This window comes from Lichenostomus cassidix, chromosome 18, assembly GCF_008360975.1.
Source record: "Lichenostomus cassidix isolate B80296 chromosome 18, HeHo_3.0, whole genome shotgun sequence".
NCBI classification, from domain to species: Eukaryota; Metazoa; Chordata; class Aves; order Passeriformes; family Meliphagidae; genus Lichenostomus; species Lichenostomus cassidix.
Window position 1 is genome coordinate 9,537,018 of NC_139498.1, and position 20,835 is coordinate 9,557,852.

At 44.5% G+C, this 20,835-nt stretch overlaps 1 protein-coding gene and 1 long non-coding RNA gene across 5 annotated transcripts in view; one reads left to right on the top strand and one right to left on the bottom strand.

The window, feature by feature from the left end:
* Positions 1-16,730, bottom strand: LOC146429683 (myosin heavy chain, skeletal muscle, adult-like). Its single transcript, XM_085077954.1, has 39 exons — positions 16,673-16,730; positions 15,198-15,440; positions 14,965-15,108; positions 14,717-14,873; positions 14,130-14,157; positions 13,907-14,021; positions 13,729-13,821; positions 13,536-13,599; positions 13,341-13,439; positions 13,136-13,239; positions 12,911-13,049; positions 11,872-11,990; positions 11,622-11,771; positions 10,934-11,104; positions 9,247-9,556; positions 9,066-9,142; positions 8,648-8,735; positions 8,432-8,549; positions 8,046-8,169; positions 7,480-7,616; positions 7,134-7,389; positions 6,356-6,598; positions 6,078-6,254; positions 5,848-5,993; positions 5,670-5,760; positions 5,192-5,581; positions 4,826-4,952; positions 4,613-4,731; positions 4,146-4,342; positions 3,452-3,635; positions 3,200-3,365; positions 2,905-3,029; positions 2,409-2,717; positions 2,102-2,305; positions 1,690-1,815; positions 1,425-1,595; positions 1,234-1,338; positions 996-1,091; positions 1-297 (listed from the first exon to the last, which is right to left on the bottom strand). The coding sequence occupies exons 2-39, from the start codon at positions 15,402-15,404 to the stop codon at positions 145-147; spliced, it is 5,829 nt and encodes a 1,942-aa protein (XP_084934080.1). The 5' UTR covers positions 15,405-15,440; positions 16,673-16,730; the 3' UTR covers positions 1-144.
* Positions 7,271-20,835, top strand: part of LOC146429684 (uncharacterized) — a 25,712-nt gene continuing 12,147 nt past the window's right edge. For 2 of the 4 annotated variants that reach the window (XR_014855635.1, XR_014855638.1), the window contains exons 1-3: positions 7,271-7,396; positions 8,455-12,695; positions 20,549-20,648. This is a non-coding gene — a long non-coding RNA (uncharacterized LOC146429684). Of the gene's footprint in view, positions 7,397-7,517; positions 7,622-8,454; positions 12,696-20,548; positions 20,649-20,835 lie in introns of all 4 variants that reach the window. The other 2 variants (XR_014855636.1, XR_014855637.1) reach the window with 2 other exon arrangements.

Sequence of the window (20,835 nt, forward strand, 5' to 3'; positions counted from 1 at the left end):
TCACTGCATGTATGCAGAGGAATCTACTACGGTTTTTATTCACTAGACACTGAGGTGGGTACAAAGACTCATGGCAGAAGGAAAGCAGCTGAGATGTTCACATTTTGTGCAGCCCTCAGGTTGCTTTCCTGCCTTGTGACATTCTCACTCTTCCTCTTCTATCCTCCTGTGAAACTCCCGGCTCTTTGCTCGGAGCTTGTTGACCTGTGACTCTGCAATGTCAGCCCGCTCCTCGGCTTCCTCCAGCTCATGCTGGATCTTGCGGAACTTGGAGAGGTTGACATTGGACAGCTGCTCCTGGGTGCGAGAAAGAATCAGGAGTGAGGAGCTCAGGGTTCAGGGTTGTCATTCCTCCTATACCTTGGGCTGAGTGAAGCCACAAACCTCCAACCTCCAACCACCACTGCTTATACAAAGTCTTACAATGAGATTGATGAGATCTCCTCACAGTCCTTCTCACAAATCCCCTTAACTGAACTAGAACCTTCTCTGTGCTGCATACTTTCCACAGCAAAAAAGCCGTGCTCAGATAATCATAAATTCATGGGGTGTAGGAATTCCCTCTGTTTATCCCTGGCATCCCTGCTGCATGCCCAGAAACAGGCAAAGGATCTTTGTACAATACTAAAAGAAAATACAAAGTGGTTTTGGAGGGAACATCCAACACCTTCCATGTCTGCTATCAAAACTCTTGAAATAACTTATCTCCAAAATTTCTTAATACATTGTACTACCAATATCAGTCATAAGACTCCTTACAGGTTGCTTTTTTGTTTGAATGCAAAAAATGCTATGTGCATTTGCCCTCCTCATCAGTCTTCTTAAGGACCCATTCTTTTCATTCTCAAAGGTGAGTCTGATTTATGAGCCTTTCAGAGAAGTTTAAGAACTCCATTACTGACAGGAGACATCTTTAAATTTTATGTTTGTCTCCTCAATGGTCAAATTACCCTCTGGGAAAGTGGCTCTTGCCAAGCTCTCAGAGAAATACTTACAGCCTCCTCAGATTGTCTCTTGTAGGATTTCACTTTCATTTGCAGCTTGTCCACCAGATCCTGCAGCCTGAGAATATTCTTCCTGTCTTCCTCAGACTAGAGTGGTTGGCAAACAGGAAAGAAAGTCAATTCTTGGTTCTGCATCATGCAAGGTTAACAATTCCCCTTGGGGATGGTGTGTGCAAAATGTGACTTGCTGTGAGAACACGCTGTCAGCCCAGGAGACCTCCTGCCTTACCTGGTAGGTCAGTTCCTTCACCCTCCGCTCGTACTTGCGCACACCCTTCACGGCTTCAGCGCTGCGCTTCTGCTCAGCATCAACCTCCCCTTCCAGCTCGCGCACCTGCAAGGAGAAGCCATCCCTGCAGCTTCCCTGACAGTGTCTCTCCAAGGACACGCTCACTCATGCACAACCCCAGCCCTACACACCCTGGCCTCCAGCTTCTGGATCTGCTTCTTCCCTCCCTTCAGTGCCAACTGCTCAGCCTCTTCCAGACGAAGTTGCAGGTCCTTCACTGTCTGGTCCAGGTTCTTCTTCATCCTCTCCAGGTGGGCACTGGTGTCCTGCTCCTTCTTCAGCTCTTCTGCCATCATGGCCGCCTGACCAGAGCAAAGGGTCAAAGCCATTTTGGGTCTGGAGATATTTGGGGGAGAGTCCATTCCCCATCAGCAATGCAAGGAGTGCCCAACTCACATCTGTGATGGCCTTCTTGGCCTTCTCCTCAGCATTGCGGGCTTCCTGGATCGTGTCCTCCATTTCACCCTGGATCTGGGCAATGTCTGTTTCCAGCTTCTTCTTGGTATTGATCAGGCTGGTGTTCTGTGCAATGGGAAGGAAATAACAAGAGTTTTGTTCTAAAACCTGCATAAGAAACCTTGTGCCTGAACAAAGTCTTTCCCCTTCCAGCTCCCAATTCTTACTGTGGAAATATTGTTACAATATTTGTTTACAAAATATCAGGTGTGGGCTTGGGGGTTGGATGCAAACTATGACTTTACTTGTGGACAGCAGTAGAGAGGCCATTCTAGTACTGCTGGTCCTCTGGTATATTCCAGCCCTCTGTGTTTGGTCAGTGTCAACATTGTTCTTTGTTCCCTGCCCTTACCTGGGTGTGGAGGAGCTGTACACGTTCAGTGGCATCCAGAAGCTCCTGCTCAGCCACTTTCCTCGACCTCTCTGTCTGCTCCAGGGCTGCCCGTAACTCCTCAACTTCAGCCTGCAGCAGGTTTGCCCTACGTTCCACCATGGCCACCTGCTCCTTCAGGTCATCCTGTGTCCTGAGAGCATCATCCAGATGGATTTGGGTGTCCTGGAAAGAAAGAGAAAAGAAATAACCAGGTGTCAGCATGCGCTCTAGTGGCAAGAATGTCAGGGATCTCATTTGTCTCTTTCTGTAGCTTTGCTGAACAGACCTTGAGAACTCCCTGTGTATTCCTCAGGTTCTTCTGTGTCTCAGCAGCCACACGGTTGGCATGGCTCAGCTGGATCTCCATTTCATTCAGGTCTCCCTCCATCTTCTTCTTCAGCCTCAGGGCTTCATTTCTGCTCCTGATCTCAGCATCCAAGCTGCTCTGCAAGGACTCCACAACTCGGAGGTGGTTTCTCTTCAGCTGGTCAATTTCCTCATCTTTCTCTGCTACCTTCCTGTCAATCTCAGCCTTCACTTGGTTGAGCTCAAGCTGCAGGCGCAGGATCTTCCCCTCCTCATGTTCCAGGGAGGCCTGGACAAAGAGACACAAACATTGATAGCATTCAATAAACCTACTGCTTACGTTTTAGGGAATTACAAGATATTTCCAGAAATCTCAAGCGTCTGCATTCCCCAGCCAGGACAGAGGATAACCCAGGTTTCTTTAGCCCTATTTCCTAATTTATTTACTGCTTACTCCAGTGGTTATGGTCACATACCTCAGCTTCCTCCAGAGCTGCCTGGATTTCAGATTTCTCCTGCTCAATCTGCTTCTTGATTTTCTCCAGCTCATGAATTGCCTTTCCTCCCTCAGCAATCTGCTCCGTGAGGTCAGAAATCTCCTCTGTGGGAACAAACACCAATGGCACAGTCAGGCACACAGCAGAATGGCAAGGGCCCTGTCCCTCCAAGGTGTCCCACCAGACATCTCTGCAGACCTGCAGGCAAAGACCCATGAAGAATGGAGGTAATGGCTGATAGTGAGAAAGCCCACTGAGGAGCAGAGGGACTCACGCTGCAAGTTCTTGTTCTCGCGCTTCATGGTTTCCAGGTGGTCCAAGGACTCCTCATAGGCATTCTTCATCTTGAACAGCTCTGTGCTGAGAGAGCGCAACTCCTTCTGCGAGGCCTCCAGCTCAGCCTGAGTTTCCTCATACTTCTGCTTCCATTCTGCCAGGATCTGAAGAGAAACAGGGTGTGAGTAGGGATGGGGCAATCACAGGGGGATGCTCTGGCCAGGAGCCCTGGTGCTGGAGGCCAAAAGACCTTGTCAAAGTTCTTCTGCTTCTTATCCAGAGCAGCGCAGGCAGCATTGGATCTCTCCACGTCAATCATGAGGTCCTCCACTTCATTCTGCAGCCTCTGCTTTGTCTTTTCCAGGGAGGCACATTTGGCATTGACAGCCTCAACATGTTCCTCTGCATCCTGCAGGCGCTGTGCCAGCTTCTTTCTGGAAAGTGGTAAACACAGCTCTTAACTGGAGGTGCAAATGAATGCTGATTATCACATTCAACCCAGCACTGAGACATTTTTCATTATTTGGTCCTAATGTACATGGTGCAGAGCCTATCCCCACCAGTCAATTTTTTCCTTTCTCCAAGGTCTTCATAGAATCCTAGATTCACAGTATGGTTTGTGTTGGAGGGGACATCAAAAATCCACTAGTTTCATGCCATGGACAATGACACCTTCCACTAGACCATGCTGGTCCAAGCCTTGAACACTTCCATGGATTGGGCAGCTACAGCTTCTCTGCAGTCCTGCTATCCCTCTGCACTTTGCACAATCCCATTTCTGTCCTGTCTCTCGCATTCTTTGTCATGTAGCCCATTTTCCTTGTGTTTTTTTATTTCATATAACTCCTCAACCTTCTGTTAGGGTTTTGCCTTTGAAAATCTCAGTGTTGTCTTGAAATTTCCATTATTGTTGTATGCCAACCTTCCACACAATTCTCACATACTTGGCCTCCTCGAGCTCCTCCGTGCGCTGAATCGCGTCCGTCTCGTATTTGGTTCTCCACTGGGCCACTTCGCTGTTGGCCTTGGACAGAGCTCGCTGCAGCTCCCCCTTGGCCTCCTGCTCCTCCTCATATTGTTCCCGGAGCAAGTCACAGTCGTGGCGAGCAGACTGCAGGGCATGGGCCAGGGCGTTCTTGGCCTGGTGGTAAAAATATTGCAATAATGAGGAGGTGTTTCTTGGGGAATTTCTTTTACTGGAACTTAGACACTGATTCATATTGCACAGAAATAGTGATTAACTGACTGCCTGATAAAAATAAGGGAGTCCTGCACTGAGAGGGTCCAGATTGCACGACCTGAAAGGGATGGTTTGACCTTAAAATTGGATCACCTTTTGAAGTCTTGAACACTTCATGAAAACCAATATTATGTCAAATGTTTATTCCATATGTTACATGAATATCTTCACCTTTATTTCTTCTTCAAGTTGCCGCTTCAGTTCTTCAATCTGCTGGGTGAAAGCCTGTTTTCCTCTAGACAGCTGAGAAATTAAAGCATCTTTTTCCTCTACCTGGCGTCCATATTCACCTGAAAAAGTTTGCAATTGAGAAAACATTTTAATAGTGAAGAGAGTAATTTATGGGGTTCTCCAATTTCCAAATTAGAGGTGGAAGCACTGTACCAGATTCTGTCTGCAGACGAGCTCTTTGAGCACTAAGATCACTGATCATGCGCTGATTCTGCTCCTCCTTTGATTTATATTCACTCAACTGGTCTTCTAGAGTGCGGCACATCTTCTCCAAGTTGGCCTAGGTATCATTGCGCATAAGAAAGTAGAGTAAATACCTTGATTCTGCCTTCTTTCCACCAGGAAAATATATCCAGAACATGCAGTTAACATATCTGGAGACTATGTAGATATGCACACACTTTTACACATAAGATTTTAAGAAATCATTTACAATATAACCTGATAATAATTAAATAATTTAAGATGAAACAAAAACATCACATTGCTATCAAATTCCTAATAAAAATAATTGTGTACCTTGGCTTTGGAGATAGACTCTACATTACTGGCCAAGTCATCAATCTCCATCTTCATTTCACTCTTCTCCTTCTCCAGCTTCTGCTTCACACGTTGCAGATTGTCGATCTGCTCCCCCAGCTCAGCTGTGCTGTCCGCGTGCTTCTTGCGCAGGGCGGCAGCCGTGGCTTCGTGCTGCAGCGTGGCCTCTTCGAGGTCACGGCGCATCTTCTGGAATTCTGCCTCTCGCTTCTTGTTCATCTCAATCTGAGCTGCTGTTGCCCCTCCTGCTTCTTCCAGGCGCTCGCTGATCTCCTCCAGCTCCCTCGACAGGTCAGCGCGATGCTTCTCTGCTTTAGCGCGAGAGGTTCGCTCTGCCTCAATTTCCTCCTCCAGCTCCTCAATACGAGCCTGGACAACAGCAGGGACCCTTCACAGCCTTGCCCTCCTCCTGCCTGAGCTGAGCCTGAGCAAGGGAGGGGAAGGAACAGAGACTTGCCTGCAATTCCTTGATCTTCTTCTGAAGTTGCATGCCTAGAAGTTGCTCATCCTCGATTTTGCTCTGGATCTGGCTGATTTCAAAGTCTTTCCTTTGGGCAAAGCAAACTGTATTAGAGCTCAAAGGAAAAAGCCAAGTGATCCAGCCCAGCACTCAGGTGCCCCAGAGCCACACTTACTTCTTCAACTTCTCATCCAGCTGCTGCTTGTCATTCTCCAAATCCATGATGCTGTCCTGGGCCAGCTTCAGGTCTCCTTCCAGTTTCCTCTTAGCTCTCTCCAGGTCCATGCGCAGTTTCTTCTCTTGCTCCAGGGACCCTTCCAGCTAAACACAACAACACAGCAGTGTTCTACCAGCCAGCTCAGGCTCCATACCTGTCCTGTTTCTGCTCTATGTCTGTGTGCTTACATCATCCACTTGCTGTTCCAGCTTGATCTTGGCTTTGGTGAGTGTATTGACTTTGTCCTCTTCTGCCTGCAGGTCATCCAGGGTCTGCTGATGGGCCTCTTGGAGGGCTTTCTTCTCTTTTGTCAGCTTCACAATGGTCTCATCCAGGGCTGCCATCTCCTCAGTCAGGTTTTTCACCTTGGAGTAGAAAGGAGCAAGCACAGATAAACAATGGTGCTTAAAACTTCAAAACAAGACAGGTCTTTTCTGGAGTGTGAGTGATAGGTTCTGCCTCATACCTTGTTTTCCGTGGCATGTTTTTCCTTCTCCACCTTGGCCAGTGTTAGCTCAAGGTCATCAATATCTTTCTTCAGCTCTGAACATTCGTCCTCCAGTTTCCTCTTCTTGGCTGTCAATTCAGCATTAATTTCCTCTTCATCCTCAGCCCTTTCAGTCACTTCTTTAACTTTGGCTTCCAGCTGGATTTTGGTTTTGATGAGCTGGTCACACCTTTCCTCAGCATCAGCCAAAGCATCAGCTTCCTGGTAGGGCAATGCCATTTTTAGGGGTATGCTTATTGAGGGAATATTGAGATACCTTCATGGTTCAGAGTCCCGGTTATCACTATTGTAGTTTAAAATTTGAATCATGTTTTCAACACAATTACACGTGTGAAATTGATTTTATATTGTTAGTTTTGAAACAGCCAGGTTTAAAAGCTAAAACCAATACAATTCTTTTCAATCTACCTGAAGACATGAGTATTTATATATTTGTTCAGGGTATAGAATCCAATATTATCACATAATTTCAAATATTGGAACAAAGTCCATAAATTGGGGTTTAATCATTGGAATGTCTCAGCGTACATCATAGAAAACTCTCACCCAAGTAATATTTGGACTACAGATACCTGACAGTCCTTACAGAAGCTAGTTATACGTTTAAGAGCACCACTTAAAGAATTACAATTGAACTGAACTAAATTGAAGTTTCTATGTGGTTTGAAAATGTACTTGTAAATATCAACCTGATAGTCACAGTAGAATTAGGATAAGGCCCACTGATGGTACTCACAGCCTGTACTTGGAGCTGCAGGTCATTTTTCTCCTTCATTAGAGATGCCATTTTCTCCTCCAGTTCCTTTCGCTTTGCCTCAGACTTTGCAAGCTCTTCTTTGGTTTTCTCAAACTCTTGTTTCATGTTGGCCATTTCCTTCTCAGACTCTGCACTCTTCAGCAAGGGCTTGATCTTGAAGAACAGCTTCATCCATGGCCAGTGTTTGACATTCATGAATGCACGAATGTTGTACTGGATGCAGAAGATGGACTCCCTGAAAGGTAAGTTAAATTAATCTTTAATATTTATACCATGATGGCACAATAAGCCAAGTACAGTGAACCTAATTTGAAGAAAAGCCTACCTCCTCTCCACCATTTTCTGGTACTCCACCCTCATCAGGAAGCCCCTGCACCTGGCCTGGGTGCGAGTGATGAGCTGTGCTAGCTTCTCATCCCTCATTTCTTCCAAGAGGCCCACCAGTCCAGCTTTGAAGAACACCTTAGGTAAGAACATGATAACAGGTGCAGTGTCTGTATTTGTTCAGTGTAACCTGGTACCCTGCCCCTCATTACAAACACCATGGAAGTTAAGAACAAAACCACAAAGAATATATGTAGTCGCAGATACTCTTTTGTAACTCCAAGTTTCTGGTTACTTGCAGTTGAGGAACTACATTCACCAGATATTTTTCTTTTATTCTACAACTTTGTCTTAAATTAGGAACTCAATAACCCTGAATTAAATCATCCTATGTCCATGAATTTCAGTTTATTCAAGTGTTGAGTAAGCAAGAATTTGGTGGATTTTTTTTACACCATTTCTTATACTCTATTAGAGCATTTCATATACTCTCTGGAGTATCTGAGTATCAGTATCAAGCCATGCAAACCAAAACCATGTAGTTCTTGAAGCAAACAGATATTGTACCTTAGTGTGACCAAATTTGTATTGAGTATGGTCTATATCAATGGATCCAAGAAGTTTCTCACAAGCCTTCTTGCTGTCAATGAACTGTCCCTCTGGGATAGCACTGGCATTTAATACTTTGTATCTGAGGAGGAAAATGGAATGACTTGCTTTGAACTTCATGATGCTAAGGGTCTTTTCCAGCCTAAGTGATTCTATGAATATTAAGAGCTCTGTTGTTGAGACCAACTTGTGGATAATGGCAAGAAAGAGTCTTAAGAGCTGTCGAGAACAAACCACTTGTTAAACTGATACTTTAGAGAAGGCTTTAGGCAGAGGAGGGGAAGTTTAGATTCAAAAGCTATTTAAGATGGACAAAATGATCCAATAAGATGATGAAGTCTGACCTCTGTTTAAAATCTGCATACAGGACTCTGTTGGGAAATCCTTTCCTGCAGATCCTGATCCCTTCCAGCACGCCGTTACAGCGCAGCTGGTGAAGCACCAGCTCATGCTCCATGGCACCTGACAATGAAGAGCACAAATGCACGCCACGTTCTGTAATACAGTGGGGAAGAGCTGCACCACACTGAAAACCTTCAATATATATGTAAGTCTCTTACCAGGTGTTTTAGTTTCATTTGGAATGATGCACCGCACAAAGTGGGGGTGAGTGCTTCTCAGATTGGTCATCAGCTTGTTTAAATTCTCCTGGGAGAGTCATTAAGACTCATTAATACATTTCATTACTACATTAATACAAGTCATTAATACATTTCAAATACATTTGAAATGTATTTTAGAAGTTTTCTATATGACATTATTCCATCTGGAAACATCATCCTGAGACAAGGGAACAAATGGAAAAGCTGTGCATTCAGTGAAATGAAGTATGAGTAGATTAACTGGATTTGTTCCTAGCAGAATGTGGCCCAAGAGCTTCAGAATCTTTTAACAGAACCAAGCCAAAACAAGACTAGCCATAGTAATTGGTAGGTTTACTCATCATCTTAGAAAGAAATAGTGAATTCTCTACTGTACCCGAAAAAGAGCTGAGACAGTCTGGAAGGAAGAACCCTTCTTCTTGGCACCTTTTTTGCCGCCACCACTCGCCTCCGCTAAATTGAAAATAAAACAGATTTTAGAGGGGTTTTTTTTTGCCTTCTCTGATTCCTTTTAGTAAGCTGCACATCAGTGAAAACATGGGATTCAAAGAACCAACCTGCTTCTGCTCCACCATAGTTGGCAAAGAGTAAAGCCAGGGTCTTCACAGATGATTTCTGGTACAGCCCAATGACAGTTTCATTCAGAGGGTCCTTGTTCTTCTCCAGCCAGCCAGTGATGTTGTAGTCCACTGTTCCAGCATAGTGCACCAGGGAGAAGTGAGCCTCAACCTTCCCTTTGGTAGGTTTGGGCTTCTGGAAGTTGCTGGACTTGCCCAGGTGCTGATCATAGAGCTTGTTCTTGAAAGAGGTGTCAGTTGCCTTGGGGAACATGCACTCCTCTTCCAGGATGGAGAAGATGCCCATGGGCTGGGAGAAATCACAAGCGAGACAGATTGTAATTTAGCTTTTAAGGCAATAATGACCTTCATTACTGGTCATAGACTGAGATACACATCAGAAAATATTATTTAATTACATTTTCTTCTAGAAAGTGGGATTGATTACATTGATACTTACAATTTTTAACACAAAATTACTTATGAAAGAAATAGCAAATAATTTTTGTTTGTTTTGAGAATGTGCTTTATAAAATCAGAGCATTACCTTCTTATTCAGTGGAACTCAGAGCACACACAGATATGTTGGACAAATTGAACATGAACCAACAGTACACCATTGCAGCCAAGCCACCAACTCATCCTCGGCTACACTGCACTGCTAGCAGCTCAAGGGAGTTCATCCTTCCCCTCTAGTTAGCTCTGAGAAGAAACATCTGGAGTGCTTTTTCAGCCCTTGGCTACCCAGTACAAGAGAAACACAGACATAGTAGAGTGAGCCCAGTGACCAGCCACAAAGATATTTAAATGACTGGAACATCTGACATACAAAAATAAGCTGAAAGAGATGGGACTGTTCAACATGGAAATGGGAAGGTTCTGGGGGATCTTATCAATGTTTATATATATATCTAATGGAAGGGGATAAAGAAGAGAGAGCTCAGTGGTGTCTGGTGAAAGGACAAGGAGAAAGAGGCATGAATTGAAATACACTAAATTTCCTTTAAACAGAAGGAAGTTTCTTTGCAGTGAAGCTGATCAAAAGTTAGAACAGGTTCCCTAAAGTATCTGTGGAGTCTGCACTCTTGGAGATACTAAAAACCCTGCTGGACATGGTCCTGCATAACCTGCTCTAGTTGACCCTGCCTTGAACAGGTGGGTTGCATTAGGTGATGTCCAGAGCTGTATGCAAACCTCAGCAGCTCTGTGGTTCTGTCATTCTAACTACTCATCACCCTACCAGCCACTGAAGCTGCCATTTCATGTGCAGTACCACTGCCTTCACACTGCCAGCCAAGGATGCACATGTGCATTGACAATTTTGTCTATCCAACTTCTACATTAATTTTACAATTTACAGGTCTTCTGCTACACAAGCTCATGTGTTAAAGCTGAAAGGTGAGGGGAACACACTGACCTGGAAATGGACTCTAGCCTGTTTGGAAGAACACTCTTATGAGTTAGATAAACTTTTTGCACTTTAAAAGAGATCAGTACAGACTTTGTGTCACAAGGCTGCCACAATCTCCTTCATGTCTCACTTGACAGAAAAAGTAAACTACTAGTCAAGGTATTTGAATAAGAAAAGCTGAATACTTGGACATGAACATAGAAGATCCCTTTGAAAAATGAGACCAAGTAATTACATAGATTCCGTGCACGTAATTCATTTGTAAAGGAAGGATACCTTCTCAATGAGCTCAATGCAGGCAGCCAGGTCCATCCCAAAATCAATGAATGTCCATTCAATTCCCTCCTTCTTGTACTCTTCCTGCTCCAGCACGAACATGTGATGGTTGAAGAACTGTTGCAGTTTCTCATTGGTAAAGTTGATGCACAGCTGCTCAAAGCTGTTGAACTGGAAATAAAATAAGAAAGACGCATAATTGATGACACAGCAATAATTGCAAGGCCTCATCTTTTAAAACTAAGGAAAGCAGTTAACTTGACTTCCATGCATTTCCTCCATCTGTTTTATGACATTATGAAAAAGAGAAAAGCATCAAATTAATTGCCCAGAAGGAAATTTTTTTCTTTGACAAAATTTTAAAGATAAATTATATTTCCTGTTTAAAATGAGACCAAGTTACAGGGAGAAAAACCCCAAGCTTAGGACTATCATCATATACATATTTTTATACTGTATTGTCCCTGATCATATGAACAATGAACTTTTTTTATTGGACCATCCTGTATTTTTGAGTTCTCACATCTTGAAATAAGACAAGTCCTTTGGAAGATCTTTTTTTTTTTGCCTTAAAAAGGCAAATAGCAATAATCACGTGATGACATTATGTTTTGTTTTACAGTATGTCTCAAATTGACCATAACACTCAGTTGTCACTTCCAAATAGCTCTTACCAAATCTTACTTACATCAAAGATCTCAAAGCCAGCAATGTCCAGGACACCAATGAAGTACTGCCTGGGCTGCTTTGTATCCAGCTGTTGGTTGATACGAACAACCATCCACAGGAACATTCTCTCATAGAGTGCCTTTGCGAGGGCACCTACAGCATTGTGCACCTACAGGACAAAAAATTGCCTGGAGTTACCATACAGGCCAGAGGAGAATCAAAAGGATATTAATTCTTTACGCGGTTACAGGTTACATCATGTTTCTTACCTGCTGTGCTGTTTGGCCCTTGGTCACATATTCATTCCCCACCTTGACTCGGGGGTAGCAGAGGGCCTTGAGCATGTCTGCGGAGTTCAGACCCATGAGGTAGGCAGCCTTGTCAGCAACTGAAAAGCCAGAGGAAAAAGGAAGAATTTTATGTCAAATAGGCTTTGAATGTGAAAGCATTCCCTAAAGGTGGAAGGGTTCAGATTTCTGTTCTTTGAAACCTTTTGATAGACTCTCACAGAGGAAATTTTTGTAACATCACACTTGCCATTATGCATATTGAGCTTTTCTAAAGGAATTTCTGTTTGAAGTTCTTCACTGCAGCATGTAGAAAGTAATGAAGTTTTCAAAAATCTCCTGGCACAAACCAAAAAACTGAAGCTTGCTAGTCTGAATGTGCTTAGTACATGTGCAGCTCAGGAGCTGCAGTGATAACAACCAGGTATTGATCTACATTCAGGTGATCAAAACCACACAATATTTAGAGTGGAACACAGACAATATCTCTGTTCTCCTTCAGATCCACAGCCTACAACCTTTTCTGAGCTTTTGTTTCTGATATTCAATAAAACTTGGGCTTCATTCTGTTACCAGTGGTGCTCCCCACCTCCTGCCTTGTCCTTTAACAAGAGGAGGCATTGCTCACAGAACTGAAGACAGGGGTTGTAGGTCGTGTGCCGACAAAGGAAAGGAATGAAATATGCCTCTCACAACTGACTTCCCTGAGCATCTGATAGGTGAAGGCACATGGGAACATGGTGCCCTCTCAAGTTAGAACTGAATCACTGAGCTGTTTCACAATTGGAAGCCATATTCCAACACAGGTATGACTAAAGGAACATCCATAACTCTTGAATTCTTGAAAGAGTATAAAGACCAGTTTAAAATATTAATTGCTCATAGCATAACTTACATTAATCCTGATATGATTTATGGATAATTGTTTTCCTTGGGATCTAAAGTCCAACAGTAGACAACTTTTGCTGTCTTTCACATACATAGTGGCTTACAGAGGGTAAATTATTTAGTTTGATAATACCTTCTGTGCCTTCAGGCTCTGCCTGCTCCTCTCTTGGTTTCTGCTTGAACTTCAGGTTCCCATAGTGCATAACAGCCCCTGTCAGCTTGTAGATGGCTGTCTTTTCTTCAGCAGTGAAGCCCAAGATGTCAATGGCACTCTGGTAATACAATGAGCAAAGTGAATTATTTGTATGTTATCTGATGTATGACCTGTGCCTGTTGACCTGTTCTGTATATTACGTACATCTGTTGCCATCAACTCCTCCTTGTCATCAATGCTGGGAACAGTGATCTCCCCTTGACTCACAAAAGGGTAGTCAAATGGATTGGTGGTGATGAGGAGCATTTCTGGAAACAAATGTGTTCATGGGTTAAATTTCATATATTTTGTAATGTAGTTCAATGTTGCTCAGAGATCTTCCTCTCAAAAGCTCAGTGATGTCTCCTACCAATTAGCTCTGGCTTCTTGTTGGACATGATCTGATAAAAGATGTGGTAGCTTCTTTCCGCCTTGAGCTGGAAAGTGACTCTGGACTTCTCCAGCAGATCTGCCCAGAGAGGTAGAAAGAGTTAGGCACTTGTGGGAATGCAGATGGATGTGTGAATTTGGGAAGGGATGGGAGCAGTCCAGGAGAGTCTCTTACAAGTTTCAATGTCAGCAGAAGCCAGTTTGCCTGTGGCCCCAAAGTGGATTCTGATGAATTTGCCCTGTTAAGCAGAAGCAGCAGCAGGTCAGGCTGGATGTGTTCTGCTGATATCTCCTTCGCATGAAGAACTGCTCAGGCATCATTTGTCTTGCCACGATGGCAAGAGATTTTATGCAAAGCAACAACTTACAAAGCGTGAGGAGTTGTCGTTCCTCACAGTCTTGGCGTTTCCAAAGGCCTCCAGCAGTGGGTTGGCGCTGATGATTTGATCCTCAAGCGTTCCCTGCAGGAAGATAATTCTTCAGTGATTGTGTTTAGCTCACAGGGCAATGACAGGCCAGGTTTTCAGTCTCTTCTTTCTGACTCACCTGCATTTTGCCTGATGCCTGGTCTTCCTTCTTCTTCTCCCCACTGGCTGCAATTGTTGCAAAGTACTGGATGACACGCTTTGTGTTCACAGTCTTCCCGGCACCGGATTCTCCGCTGTCAAAGCCAAGAGAGAAGCAGAGAGTGCCTGGTCAGGCAGGAGGTCCCCTGGCACTGAGGAGTCCCACAGGGATGTGAGCAGGGGGTGTGATCAGCAGTACATACGTGATCAGGATGGACTGGTTCTCCCGATCTGTGAAAGATGAACAATGAAAGATGTGTTAGCAGCTGACCTGGGTAATGCTAAGCTAAATGAGAAGTAAAGCTGGAAATCAAAGTTGGGGATTTTTCAGAAAGCCAAAGACTACGAAATGCCTTTCAATGTCCTAACAGTATTAAGCATAAGCCCACATGGATATACTGAACAGTCAGAGGCATCTGGACCTGAGACCGTCTGTGTATCACTTGCCCTTCACATAATTTTCCTCAAGAAATGAAAATTAAGAACCTAGACTTAGAATACAAGAAACAATAACTTTGTCTTTTCTGTCAATGAAAAAACATAGAAAACTGAGTCAATTGCTATTTCTGCAGTAGGACAGTGTAGAATTTGTACAGTAAAGTCCAAACAATTCACTATGGTAAGTCCATGAATGCTCCTAGGTCAGTTTCACTTGAAATTATTTGCTACATAAATTGTCCAAGTTCACAGTCATGCAGCTCTCTGGTGGCTCCAGCTGGCTTGTCACATGCTTCAGTGAGATCATCAGGGCTTTTTGTTTAGGTTGCTGTGAGGAAGGTCAAACACTCACCAGTGAGCATGAACTGATAGGCATTGTCAGAGATGGAGAAGATGTGTGGAGGAGCCTCCTGGCGCTTCTTGCCTCGGTAGGCCAACACCACCTCCGGGTTGTACACCGGCAGCCACTTGTAGGGGTTGACAGTGACGCAGAAGAGACCCGAGTAGGTCTGTGAGGAAGGGAGACAGCACGTTGGCTTCCCCTGAGCCTGGCACAGCAGCTCCTGCGGCTGCCCAAAGGAAGCTGCTGCTGCCACTTACGTAGATCATCCAGGCTGCGTAACGCTCTTTGAGGTTGTACAGCACAGCGGGTTCGTGCAGGTGGGTCATCATGGCCATGTCCTCGATTTTATCGTACTTGGGAGGGTTCATGGAGAAGATTTGATCATCCTTCACAGTCAGGGTCTGTCAGAGGAAACAAAAAATCCACATATGTCACCTAAGAATCCAATGAGGGACACAAATCGTGTCCTTCAACCTTGTTTTTCACTCACCTCTCCCCCTTCAGTCTTGACAGTGACTTTGCCCGATTCCCTGCTCTGGATTGTCCCTTTCACAAAGGATTCTTTGGGATGTACCACAAAGACAGATGACTTGGCATCAAAAGGTTTGTTCTGGGCTGCAATTCTCTCCTTTTCCGATTTTCGGAGGTAAGGAGCTGCCTCCCCAAAGACGGCCATCTCAGCATCTCCAGAGGCCATGTTGGCACTTTACTGAGGATATATCAGCAGACAACTCTGAAGAGAAATTATATTTTACTGATTATTTGGGAAAATTATGTATCCTGTGCCTTGGTGTCTCTTCATGCTCTGGATATTCTAACACGAAATAACCAGAAACTTAATTTTATGTCAACTTAGAAAATAAGAGGCTTTCACTGATGTAGTCTAGGTCCTTAAGCATTCAATAATGACCTTTTCAGAACCGTGGATTTGCTACTTTAAGAATACTGTGCCTGTAAGACAAGAGTGAATTTGTTGAACTAGTTTCACTAAGACGTCACTATTAGGAATGGAACTAAAAGAATCTATTAGAAGGATGAAGAGTGAAATAAAACTACAGAAAAACTGTGGTGTAGGTGACCTACAGTCTTGGAAAACAATGAATCTGTGGGACATTTACCTCTTAAAGGGTAATGGAAAGGTAGTGGTAAATTAATAAATTTTGCTAGGGCAGTTATCCACTGAAAAGAAGTGCAGGCTTTGTGACTTTTTAATATTCTGCCACAATTTAATTTGTTCTGTGCATTTTTCACCCTTTACTACAATACCTAAATAATTTCAGCCCCAAATTCTGACTTAGGTGAAAAAAATTCAAGCATTGAAATTGGAATTTACAAGGCTATATTAAGATCCCAAATAAATACTTACTGAAAAAATCTAGGAACACATGAGTTCTCAAAAGTTTTTTTAAAAAAGTATTTCTTCAAATGATTTATTAAATATGTAGGTAGCTAAATTTAACCAATCGCACTTGAAAATTCTAACTTCATTAGTAAAATCTGTTCCCTCTTTATTCGTTAGGAAATAAATATATTTATTGTCAGGAGTAAGAAAATGGGTATCTAAGAAAGTTGAAAATTTTGGCATTTTACAAAGATGGTTGGTTAGAAGGTCTGTATGTTTAGATGATTTAATAATTAATATATTCTTAGGTAAAATACAGGATTTTGCATTTTTTCCTGCTGTGCTTATCTGGTCCCTTTCTCCTCCTGCCATAGCAAAGATGAGAAGGCAGCACACCTTGATTTATGTAACATCAGTTAAGCAGAAGTGAAGAATGTCTCCATGGGGATTTTCTGTTCTGTCATCAGTGGTCAGAGGCTTCAAACACAGCCTTGGGCACCCCCACCACCTTCTACTGCAGTCCCACCAGGTTTGCATATAGGGTGAAACAGTGACCATTCACTGACACCCCACCCAAAAGGATCTGTCTCTGCCCCCTAAGAATTAGTAAATCAGGTTCTTACCTCTCGTGACACCAGATGTGTGGCTTGTGGGCTGGCAGCTGGTCAGTACTGTAAAACAGAAATAGCAGTTCCCAAATTGCTGCTGCACAGAAATCAAGAGTGAAAACATGCAGGTGCCTTGAAAATAGATTTATAGTGGAGTCCCCTCCTGGACATGAGCACTGGAGCAGCAGGAATGTTGTAGCACCTTAGGCTGCCAACCCCTTCCTGCCAGATTGCAGACCCCATACTCTTACCTTGGAGCTTTCTGTGGAGCCAGGGCTGACGTGTCGCAGGGACGTTTTATACGATCTCGTCTGCAGATGCTACAGATGCCTACTCTTTCTTCGGTCAAAAATATTTTGGCAAACACTCTTTGGTAAAGCATTGTCTGGCAAACTGAACTAAGGGCATAATTGTCATTTGACATGACTAGATATAATTAGAAAATTTTGATGTCTTAGTGGCTATATGAATACATCTCCTATAAACATCTCCCAAGGGTGTTAAGGAGAGAATCTGGACTAGTCAAAGCACTTAAAGAACTTGGATTCAGGACTTATGGATTTTATTGCTGGCTTTCCCACCGACTCACTGCACGACCTGGGATGGATTGCTTGGTATGTCTGTGCTGCAGCTATCCTAGCAGTACAATAGATAAAACAGGATGTTAAAAGATAAACTAGCATTATTAAAAGCTTTTGGCAGTTTTGTTGGCTAAACCCTGAAGCAGAATTGCAGACGTGTAAGAGGTGAGGAGGGTGACAGGCATAACAGGGTGGTCAGCCAAATACTGCAGCAGGGAGAGGCTGGGTTCTACCTGGGCTTTTAAGGTGATGCCTCTGACCGATGTGAGGCTTTAGGGGTATCAGGAAGAGAGTGAACACACACACACACACACACAAACACAGGCATGAGCATGTGTGCCTTTTTGTACACACTTCAGATTGCAAATAAGTGGGAGATTCTCTAAAAACTGTTCTTGTGAACCTTGTGAGGGGTTATACCTGTTGAGACTCCTGATCTGCAGGTTAGTGCCAGTGAGCAAGAGACACTGCTTGCTTTTGCTGGCAACTTAACTTATCCTTAACCAATGCCTGTAACCCTAGGAAGGATAACTGATTTGAAATGCCTTCCAGCTAAAACCAGCACACCTACATACAAGTGATAGAAAAATCCTCTATTTAGTCATACCTTTACAAATAATTGGACATATGCACAAACTCATCATGTCAGCATGCAGCCACAGATGCTCTCTACCTGATACATCCTCAGTCCAGCAATTCCATTTCATCACAAATACCTTGCACACTTAGAGAGTCCAAAACACCACGGGTATACCAGAGCACTGGGGGTGGCAGACATGCCTGTACAATGCTGATGGAGAGGGGGGAAAGGGATTTTCTGGTAGTGCTGGAGAGAGACTGGTCTTGTTTTAGGAATAGAGCACCGGTCATGTGAGCTGATTTAAATCCTATCAGATTTAGACTGAGTACTTAATGTCTTCTTTGCCTCAGTCATCAACAGAAAGAGTGATTATCCTCAGGATAACCAGCCCCTTAAGCTGTTAGTCAGAGAGGGGAGCAGAACAGACTGCCTTCGATCCAGAAGGAATTAGTGACCTGCTGAGCTTAGACACTCACAAGCCTATGAGGCCAGAAGGGATTCAACTGACGCCACTCAGGGAACTGTTGGAGGAACTTGCCCAGCCACTCTCCATCATTTATCATCAGTCCTGGCTAACCAGGTGTGAGAGACTGGAAAGCTTGATGTCTTGAGACATTTTGGGATGCATGTGTATGGGGGAAGGGCAGGTCAGGCCTTGCCCTGGCAAGGCAGTGACCTTCCCCACACCCTACCCCACCTAGGGCCAGTATCCCAGCCTGGCAGAGCTGCCAGTCAAGGGCACACTGGAGGCAATGCCCTACATGTGCCCCTGGAGCCCCTAACCCAACCCAGCTTCTGAATGGCCAAATGACTGCAAGTCCCACCTGGGGAAAAAGTCCAGGAAGACCAAGTGGTATTTAAGGCTGAACACGAGGAATCATGTTATCTAGATCCTACCTTGTGCTTGGAAGTTCTGTCTGAACAGCATTGGAATCCTGGAGTTTGTAGCTATATGGGTGCTTTGCAATTTCTTTTCTGTCTTTCTGACTTTTTTCTTCTTCTAATTCCCTCTTCTTGGAATATTCTTGAGTAACATTGAATAAGCTTAAAGTTTGCTAAGTTGAATAGGCCAAGTTAGTGCTGTGAGAAGTGTTTTATATTGATTAAATGTTGCACTAAACCTTTTGTCAAAGTTTCTTTTTACTTTTCCAAAATTTGCCAGTAAAATCTTTTCTGTTTTTTTGACCTCTTGAGAATATCTTGTCAGCCAACTCAGAGTACATGAACAATTGTAAACCCTTTTAAAAGTCTCATCAAGTGAGTTGACTGGGGCCTTACTTCAGGGACATCCCAGACAACTGGAGGTTGGACAGTATGATGCCCATCCACAAGTAGGGTTGGAAGGGGAATTCAGGGAACTACAGGCTTGTCATCCTGACTTCAGTGCCAGAGAATGTTAGGAAACAGATCAACTTGAGTGCTATCAGGCAACACCTACAGGGGGATCAGGCCCAGACAACACAGGTTTAGGAAAGGCATCCTTGTATGACCCACCTGGTGTATGAAGGAAAGGCTGTGGATGCGTCTACCTGAACTTCAGCAAAGCCTTTGACACTATTGCCCACAGCATCTCCCAGAGAAGCTGCAGCCCCCAGTCTTGATAGGTGCTGTCCTTGCTGGGTTAAAAACTGGCTGATGGCCAGGCCCAGTGGTGGGGAATGGAGTTACATCGGACTAGGGCCAGTCACTAGTCGTGTCCCCAGGGCTCGGTGTTGGTCCCAGTCCTGTTTGACATTTTTACTAATGACCTGGATAAGGAGACCCTCAGCAGTTTGCTGATGACACCAGATTGAATGGGAGTGTTGATCTGCTGTAGAGCAGGAAGGCTCTGCAGAAGGATCTGGAAGGCTGGATCCATGGGCTGAGGCCAACGGTGTGAGGTTCAACAAGACCAAGTGCCCAGTTCTGCCTTTGGGTTACACCAACCTCCTGCAGCTCCAGGCTGGGGCAGAGTGTCTGAAAGCTGGAAAAGGGCCTGGGAGTGCTGGTGACAGAGGCTGGACATGAGCCCAGGTGTGCCCAGGTGTGCCCAGGTGGGCATGGAGGCCAATGACACCTGGGCTATACCAAAAATAGTGTGGCCACAGGACCAGGGAAGTGTCTGTCCCTCTGTGCTGGGCAGTCGTGAGGCCACAAATCTGGACCTAACCAAGAATCTTCTGTCCAGTTCTGGGCCACTCACAAAAAGACAGATATAGAGGGACTAGAACATATCTAGGGAAGGGGACAGAACTGGGGAAGGGGCTGGAACACTAGTCTGATGAGGAGCAACTGAAGCAGCTGTCTGCGCTCAGCCTCGATACGAGGAGGCTCAGGCTGTGCTCCCAGGGAACAGGGACAGGAGGAGAGGGAACAGCCTCAGGCTGGGCCAGGGAGGGTCAGGTTGGATATCAGGAAGAATTTCTTCACTGAAGGAGTGGTCAAACATTGTAAGGGGCTGCGTGGGAGCAGGGAGGTGGTGGAGTCCCCATCCCTGGAGGTGTCCAAACAATGACTGGACGTGGCACTAAGTGCTCTGGTCTGGGTGACAAGGTGGGGATCAGGCACAGGTTGGACTTGATGATCCTGGAGATCTTTTCCAACATAAAAGATTCTATAGTTCTATGATTGTACAGCTGAGAGTGCTAGGCTAGATCACCTAACTTTGGGGACCTTGCCTTTCCAGTGGCAAACAACAAAGCCATTCTACTCAGAGAGATCTTGTTGATTTTTTGCTGTTGTGCTGTGCAGGATGTGGACCCAGCTGTGCAAGAGGCAGGAGTGAGGCACATGGCCAGGCAGCTCTGGGCAGACAGCCAAGGGAAGGTCTGGATTGAACGGGAAGCAGTCAGTGAGTTGAGGTGTCTCCAGGTATTGACACTCCCCGTGATTTGGGGATTGAATTTAGTGTCAGTTGGTCCCCATAGTTCAGCGGTAGAAACATAAAATCTTTTTTGAAAGTGGTCCAAGTCTCAGAAATGGGTTATGAAGCAAGACATGGCAATGAAATAGGTGCTTTAATGAGATGGCTTTTGAAT

Bases quoted from the DNA above. Each gene is read 5' to 3' on its own strand.
- LOC146429683 (XM_085077954.1), bottom strand. From the start codon at position 15,404: ATGGCCTCTGGAGATGCTGAGATGGCCGTCTTTGGGGAGGCAGCTCCT. The intron at 13,600-13,728 runs GTAAGTTGTTGC...TCTGCTTAACAG, and splicing joins ACGACAACTCCTCACGCTTT to GGCAAATTCATCAGAATCCA. The intron at 13,440-13,535 runs GTAAGAGACTCT...CTCTCTGGGCAG, and splicing joins TTCTGCTGACATTGAAACTT to ATCTGCTGGAGAAGTCCAGA.